At 33.9% G+C, this 8,298-nt stretch overlaps 1 protein-coding gene across 1 annotated transcript; it reads right to left on the bottom strand.

The window, feature by feature from the left end:
* Window positions 1-3,798: 3,798 nt before the first annotated feature.
* Window positions 3,799-5,974, bottom strand: LOC125059798. Its single transcript, XM_047664416.1, has 2 exons — window positions 5,831-5,974; window positions 3,799-4,717 (listed from the first exon to the last, which is right to left on the bottom strand). The coding sequence occupies exons 1-2, from the start codon at window positions 5,913-5,915 to the stop codon at window positions 4,044-4,046; spliced, it is 759 nt and encodes a 252-aa protein (XP_047520372.1). The 5' UTR covers window positions 5,916-5,974; the 3' UTR covers window positions 3,799-4,043.
* Between the last annotated feature and the right edge of the window lie 2,324 nt (window positions 5,975-8,298).

Genomic DNA, 8,298 nt, shown 5'->3' on the forward strand with positions numbered 1-8,298 from the left:
TAAGATCGAAACAGGTGGTATTTCCAAGATTTAGGGGTCAGGTTTTGTACGCTTGTAATATCTGCAATTTTATTAACTACATTAACAATGGTTCAATTAATGATACACTGATGCTTTCGACTTTAGGTTGAATAAAAAGACTAGGCTAATATAAATGTTTAAATAGATTATTAATCACGGAGCAATTGGCTATATGTATTGTGCGACAAAACAGAAGCTGTTTTTTTACACGCTTTATATTAGCTTCACCTGTATGTATGTATATATGTATGTAACCGACTCCTTCGGACTCGATTTTGACCCACTTTAAACGGACAGATTTAATTCAAACTTTGTACACTTATAAAAAATCAGCGATTATATAATAATTTCATAGGTTTATCTCGAAAAAACAATGAATTTTTTTTAAGTCCACAAAGCAATACGATTAAATTGAGACAACACGTATTGCTGCTAGGACTAAAAAGTGCCACATTTTTCGTCTATCGAGCAACCCACGCTTTTTCACAATAAAACCAGTATTTTTTGTTCATTACCATTTTCAGCCTAAATTAGGAATTATTTCTCACATTTTAGTTTGATGTGCTTTAAAAGCGTGTTTTTTAGTTTTTTTAAACTATATTTATTTTTCTATTTGCAATTGCTTGCTCGTACGTTGAAATTATCGTGAGGAAACTGGCATGTCTTAGACCCAAAAGTCGACTGCGTGTCTCAGGCTTAGAAGTCTAATGACCTGACCTGTCTATTAAGAAGAAAATCATCAAAATATACAAGGAAAGAGATACAAAAAGTTACGGCGAAGGGTTATAGTGTCACGGGTATTATTAATAGTACAATATTCTACTTTCTTAATAAACCCTTACTATATTTGCAATATGTCATGTGTAAAAATAAAATAAAATATATATGACTATAATATAAGATCAAAAAATAAAACACATTCTATACACTTCATTATATATTTTCTAACATATAGAAGTAATATGAAGGAATCCACTTTTGATGAAACTTAAACTTTGGTGTCTGAAGCTGCTAAAATAGGCCTAAGAAGACTGCGAAAAATCGCGAAAATCTACACATAAAGCTCTTAAAAGACAAAACCCAAAACGAAAAGACCTGCGCGTAGGGAATATCTCTTTCAATGGCACTAATAAATTCAAGTATGTACTGTAACGGACACAAACACAATGCTATAGATTTTTGACAGCCGTATTCCCCGATCAGCAGCTCTTCACAAAATCCTATCGCCCAAGGTGCTCTAAAGGTACCCAACTCCGTATTTACAAAACGGTTTTAAGTTATACAGTTGTAGAGATCTGAGACTTGGTGACTGACTATTAAAGAAACGGAGACATTATTAGTAGCCGGAAGATTTTCTACGGAAGATTCTAGGCCCGACAAAGATGGAGGAAGGAAGCTGCATAAACACGAAGATATCTAGGCCAAAGACTCAGTTGAACAGGTCATGAGAGAAGAGGAGAATATATCGCTGGTAAGACGTCACGGAGGACCTACGCGAGCTCGAGGTGCCCGACTGGTAAGCGCGCAAGCGGCAAAGAGGTTCTGTAGTTTCGAAGATTCAATAGTAGACCCATAGGGGTCGCTTTAGTAGGTTGTAAATCAAATACACACTGAGAAGTTTATAAATATAAATACAAACTCAAATATTATCCAATTCCAGCTATCACATACATAACTGTTAATCTCCTTTTATGAAATATTAAATTTATTATGTTTCCATAGAACGTGTACAAATTATCGTTAAGTTCAGAGGTGAGTTTAACTCCATTATGCATTTATAAAAACTATTGCCAAGTATAATGTCAATTATTACGTTATTTATTATTAGCATTATCTATTAATCGTATCGTCTGCAGTCACGACTTCTAAAGTGCATCGCTTATAAAAACCACATCCTTGATTCTTACGTCATTTTGTATACGTATAACAAAAAACAACAAGCTTTGAATCATTCTAACATAAAACACAAAGTCTAGTTAAAAAGCTATGAGATATTGTATAAAATACTAGCTGACCCGGCAAACGTTGTTTTGCCATGTCAAAAAAAAAAAAATTTTTTTACTTTAATAAAAAAAAATATCTATTTTACTAAAAATAGGTTGATGGTAGAGGGGTGAAAATTAGGGGTTGTATTTTTGTATGCTGTATCATAAAAAATGAAAACTAAAAAAATTGTCTAAAAAAAAATAAAATTATGGGGTGGACACCCCTTATCAGATAGGGGTTTGAAAGATAGATAGTAGCCGATTCTCAGACTTTACTGAATATGCATAAACAATTTCATATGAATCGGTATGGCCGTTTCGGAGAAGTATATGAACGAACATTGTGACACGAGAATTTTATATATTAGATTGTGAGTGTATTTGGAACTGAAATAAGTTCGTACAAACAACGCTATAATATTATTCCCTTTTGTATTTTTTTTCTTGACCTATGTATATTAGTAAGGAAAATGTTCGTGCGGCCGAAACTGGAATTTCGTATTGACGTTCACGAAACTATTGTGAAAAAACTACGGGAACGGATTCTAAAGTACCACGGAATACTCAAAATTAAAAAAAAACTTTATTTGTTTATCTATATAATAGAATTCAGATTGAGGCCTCCCTAGTAAGTCAGAGACCTGTGATAGGGAAGCCAGGGCATAGATAGCTTAAGCATATAAAAAAAAGAGAGTGTCTACTTATGTACACGCGTTAGAAGTTATACTTCTTTGGGGTATGGAAAAAAAATAACTAAAATGCAGTAGTGATTAACGATAAATATTAAAATTAATCAATAAAATTATTATTAGTAAATACTATCACCGTCGTATATGAAATTGATTTAATAAAAACACCAAAATAATAAATATTTATTCACACTGTTTAATTGTACTGTTACGAAACACGTGTTCTAAATATAAAAATACTAGAATATACAACTTGAACATAGTTATTATCGATTTTCATGCCACCTAGAACTAACTTCATTCTGTTAATTTTGTGTAACGGTGCGCGCGCATCGTAGAATTTTACTCTCATCAATTTTTCATAACGCGCCTAAAGAAGTATAACTTCAAAAATATAAATCAGTTTTATACTGTTTTAATTATTGATTATTTGTTTAAGGGCAAAAATCAGAGATTTAGCCCTATGTACCGTACAATTATATTAGAGGGATTCCTACTAAATCTAATTTCTAAAACTCTAAGTCTGTACAATATAAACCTTTGTATACAAATGCCCGTTCACCTTAGTCAAAACTGATAAATAATAAAAAGAATTGCAAAGACACGAAGTTACTAGGTACTTTTGGTTTGAATACGATTTGATACTAACATTAATAGTAGACTATTAATTTAAAACCAAAGATAAAAATAAAATGAGCGATAAAAAAAGGTAAAGTTTAGACTTTCGCTTTTTTAAGCCTCAAAATTGTATTAACAATGACGAAAATAATCTTATTACAAGTTTAAAGAGTATTGTGATGAACATTGTTATGAAATAGCAATTACTATAATTATAGTGAATCATAGTAATAACGTGTCAGTAACTTGATTTATAGAAAATTACTGAGTATTTAATTAAACTACTTTTTGCTGAAATGAATAATACTATAATTTAAAATAGGTGTAGATTAGAAACTGTTAATGAATTTCTAGTATGCCCTATATTTGTTTTAGACCAAATATAGACTGTGTTAGAAGACGATCAGCGACTTATTATAAGAAATTCATAAGGCAGTATCGCCTATACAATACTGTTCACTATACATGAAAAATAAAACGCCTGCTAAGATCATACTGGCAATTTATTTAATGTTCAACATTGCATTATAATTTCCAAAGAAAATCTGTGGCAAAACTTACTTTCAGCGTTAAAATTATGTTTGTCACATTACATAAAATCGTTTAAATTACATATAATACATATAACTAAAGGCATCTTAGCTATAATTTCCGCGACTGTATTCTTTAAGCAAAGTATGAGAGAATTAACACAGTAGGCAACTTTTAAAATCTTTGCTTATATGTTTATTTACAATTTACTTTCGGTTCTTGGTGGTCCGTAGGCCGTCGCATGGCTTGTAGCGACACCACCACGACCCGTGCTGAAAGCGTTCGCGATTGCTGTCGCTCCTTGAGGAGTACCTTGACCAGATCTTCCACCGTATCCGAAGAACATCGGGAAAAAGGCACCAGTTGGCATTCTTGGGGGATAATCGTTACCCTCTTCCTCGTCTTCATCAGGTTTCCTTACCTGTTTCTTCTTTGTGACTCTCTTCTTTGGAGCTGGTTCCGGCACATCCTCTGCCTCGGGTTCTATTATTTCTGGAACTGCTACCGCCTTTACTGTAGTCGGGACTTCGATTCTTTCAGTTGGGTCTGCCATTTCAGTAGCTTCTGTAGCAACCGGTCGTTCAGAGGGCACAAATGGAGACTCAGGGACATAAGTTCGCTCTGGTTCAGAGGGAGCTTCAGGTGTTTGGTAGTAAACCTCGTTCTGTAGCGGTGGCGCATAGTTAATATCCTGGGGAGTCTGGCGGCGTCTGTCTGGCAAGTAGTATTGACTGGTTTGGGGCTGGTATTCTTCGGGCTTGAACATGAATGCAGCCATTCCACCACCACCAACTGTACGTGGGTTGTAATATGGACTGTAGTAGCGGCTTAACACAATAGCTCCACGATTCCTGTCCATAGATCCATAAGAATCTGAAAATAGTGTGAATTTAGTTTCAGTTTTTAGTACCTGCTTGACGCACGTCGTTGATATTAGGCTTAAATTTACATAGCTCGGACTTAAATTAGAGTTACGCCAGATATAGGTGAACTCTTTCTCTATCTAATATCAGAATTTTAATTTCCTTGTGGCCTAGCAACTGACTGCCGCTAGGCAAGAGTTTGCAAACTATTACAATGTTTTTTACTACACTCGCTAAATTAGTAAGATAATGAATATAAGGCTAAATATGCTTTTTTATGGTTCGTTAAAAATCCAGGTAGTGAAATTTATAAATCATAGAAAGCATTCATAGGAGAGGTTTGAAAGCACGACATAAGCTTGAGACCGCAGACTAGTCTAACTGCAAAAGAATGATACAATTCATGACAATCAAAGGAATCTTTTAACATAGACTTTAAATGACAAAGGAACGGCTTTAAAAAGATCACTGTGAAGATTTCAAAGTGAATAAAATTAATGAATTTAAAAAAAAACAGTATTTAATAGTCATTGAATCGGCTCTCTCTACTACTCTCTCACTCTCTCAACTCTTTATTATTAGTTAACAATCTGGACAAAAAAAGAGCCTTAAAACTACTTTTTATTGATTTAAATATCCGTAGCGCTTACGACACAAACTTGGAAACACATACGAATTTAAAAAATGGTATTGTTATTGAATATTACAGCAAAATTCAGAGACAAGACTTCGAATCGAATTCAAAGCCAACTATGACCGTGTATCCATAAACAATTTTGACATACGTCTCGACTATTCGGAGTAAACTAACATATATACTCTTTCCTCCAACTTCGATTTTGTTCCCTTTGGGGTAGAGACTCTTGGGCCCTGGGGTTCAAGTGCACAGGCGCTTATTAAAGACTTAAGTTGGCGCCTAGTAGATAGTACCGGTGACCCCAGAGCTGGCACTTTCCTGGCTCAACGAATAAGTATCGCAATACATGGAAATGCTACCAGCATTAAAGGTACAAAACAGGGACCAAACTTTTTAAATTTGTTTTTTTTTATAATTTTATTATTAATTTGTAGGTTAAGAAAATTGTAAATACTCTATTGTAAATAAAAATTAACATATACTTACATGTATCCACGTTCTGTCCATAATAAGGATAGGGATATGCCCGAATTTCCAGCACACAAAAAACTAACAACGCCACTACCTTCATATTAAAAGTTTTAAGATGTTGCGTGTTAAACTGTTTTCGTTTCAGTGGTCACTAGTGGATGTCGTCGCATTATATAGTCCATTTGTTTGATCTAATTTGGATTCATAGCACGCCTGTGTCGACAATCATTTTACACAGTTCGGCTGAGCTTTAGGTCCGTTATAAACACTGAGTATCCTAGAGTTTTGCTGTTATTTAGGAATTGTGTATTTATATATTATTTACTAGCTGACCCGGCAAACGTTGTTTTGCCATGTATATTATTTCTAGAAACATTTTTACAGTAGGGTTTGATCATAGTGGGATGAAAATTAGGGGTTCTATGTATTTTTGTATGGTGTATCATAAAAAAATAAAAACAAAAAAATTTGTCTAAAAACAAAATATATGTTCTGGGGTGGACACCCTTTATCACTAAGGGGTTTGAAAGATATATAGTAGCCGATTATCAGACTTACTGAATATAAAAAAATTCATAAGAATCGGTCGAGCCGTTTCGGAGGAGTATGGAGGAGGATATATGTCACACGAGAATTTTATATAAACATTCAGATTCGTGACATATTAATGATTTTATTGAAGAATCCACTTATTAGGGTATAAGTGCTGCTGTATGAGTATTTTCAGATAACACAAATATCTTTTATCAATAGAAATTTCTTGGTTTAATGATAACAAAATAAAATATTTAAAAAATACAAAATAGCCTTTATTTGAGAACTACACTAGATTACATTAGGTCCATGAAACTATTTGTAACATCAGTACTTGATTTACATGAAGTCCATGTAACTACATATTTTGAACATCAGTCCTCGACCTCCGACGAAGTGTAGGCCTCCTGCAAATTTATTCCATCTTCCCAGGGTTCTGGTGGGCTTTCTCTCCTCTTTCTTCCCACTGAGTCATTCCAAGTAAGAATCTTTTTGATTAACTGATACTTTTCAAAAAAACTATTAAGTATAGATTTTAATCACTTATAAGTAGACTTCATGTCACTAGGTAATGAGTTAAATAATAAATATCTATAACTAAAATTTAAGGCATGATAGAATTACGCATAACCTGAAATTGCTTTCCATCTCAGCGAAAAAGAATCATTTCTGTTCAAATTTTACCTATTTTGCTTTATTTAATACGGGACCTTATAACATTATTGCTTCTATAATAATATTATAAATATACAATTATATCGATTTGAAGTTTATTGGTTACTTCGGAGAAATAAGAACCCGTATTCTTGCTGTGTTTAAGGAAATCTTTTATTGTTATCGTGGGAACGATCCATATTGATTCGTTTTTGTTTTGTTTACATCGTGATATTACAGACAATTCAACTCTTTAACGTTACTCCAGTTACACCCAAAGTATCGGTGGGCCGAAACTAAGAGATTTTTGGGAACGCATTAAAGAATGTTTTCTATAGAACAACCACACAATTAAAGTTTAGTAGTTTTTAGAGAGTTACAGACCATGCAGTCTTGCCTAGGCACTCTCAATATAGATTTTTCGTATAAGTCGTCGTTTAAAATTAATGTTTCTGGCATTGCTATATAAAATTAATATAAATCAGTGGCGCTACAACCTTTTTAGGTCTGGGCCCCAGGTTTCTGTATCTGTTTTATGATCATTCGAGGAGGCCTGACACACGCCGTTGACTTTTTGGGTTTTAGTGAATGCCGGTTTCCTCACGATATTTTTCTTCATCGATTGAGCAAAAAGTCAAAAATCATTTATTCATATAGGTAACAAACACAATGTACACTTATGAACGTCAAAAAAGAAATATACATTAAATGCTTCTAATTTTACATTTACTGCCAGTTTTCAAATCAAGGGCGTAGAACGGAAGAGAAGAACTGGCAATAAAGTCTCCGCCACTCTTTTTAATCTCCAAGTTTTTGTTTTACACAAATGTTAAATAATAAATCCGCTTATAGAAAGAAAGTCTATTTATAAAGCTTATAGAAAGAATTGGTGCATAGCCGGGGATCGAACCTACGACGCACGCTAAAGCCACTGGGCCAACACTGCTCTGCTATATACCAGAAGAAAATAAAGATGTCAGTATAGTTTTAGTTGTACGAAAGATTAAAGACCTCGCTAGATCTGATAAGAATAATTTGTTACGTATTTTAGGCACGCCATCGCTACCTACATCTGATACCATCGGTTTCTTTCTACAGCGATAAGATCGCTATCCATTATCGCTTCTAAATGGTCATAACAGTCAAATTTGCGAACATGCACGTACTTGTATGAATGGTATTAGTATTCAAGAACCTTTGGCACAACATATTGACCGTTAGATGTTATCATTTGATATGTTTATGAGACAAAAGCGCCGTGACACGTGAGAAGCGACAGGCTGTCTGGAAAGAAC

This window comes from Pieris napi, chromosome 20, assembly GCF_905475465.1.
Source record: "Pieris napi chromosome 20, ilPieNapi1.2, whole genome shotgun sequence".
NCBI classification, from domain to species: domain Eukaryota; kingdom Metazoa; phylum Arthropoda; class Insecta; order Lepidoptera; family Pieridae; genus Pieris; species Pieris napi.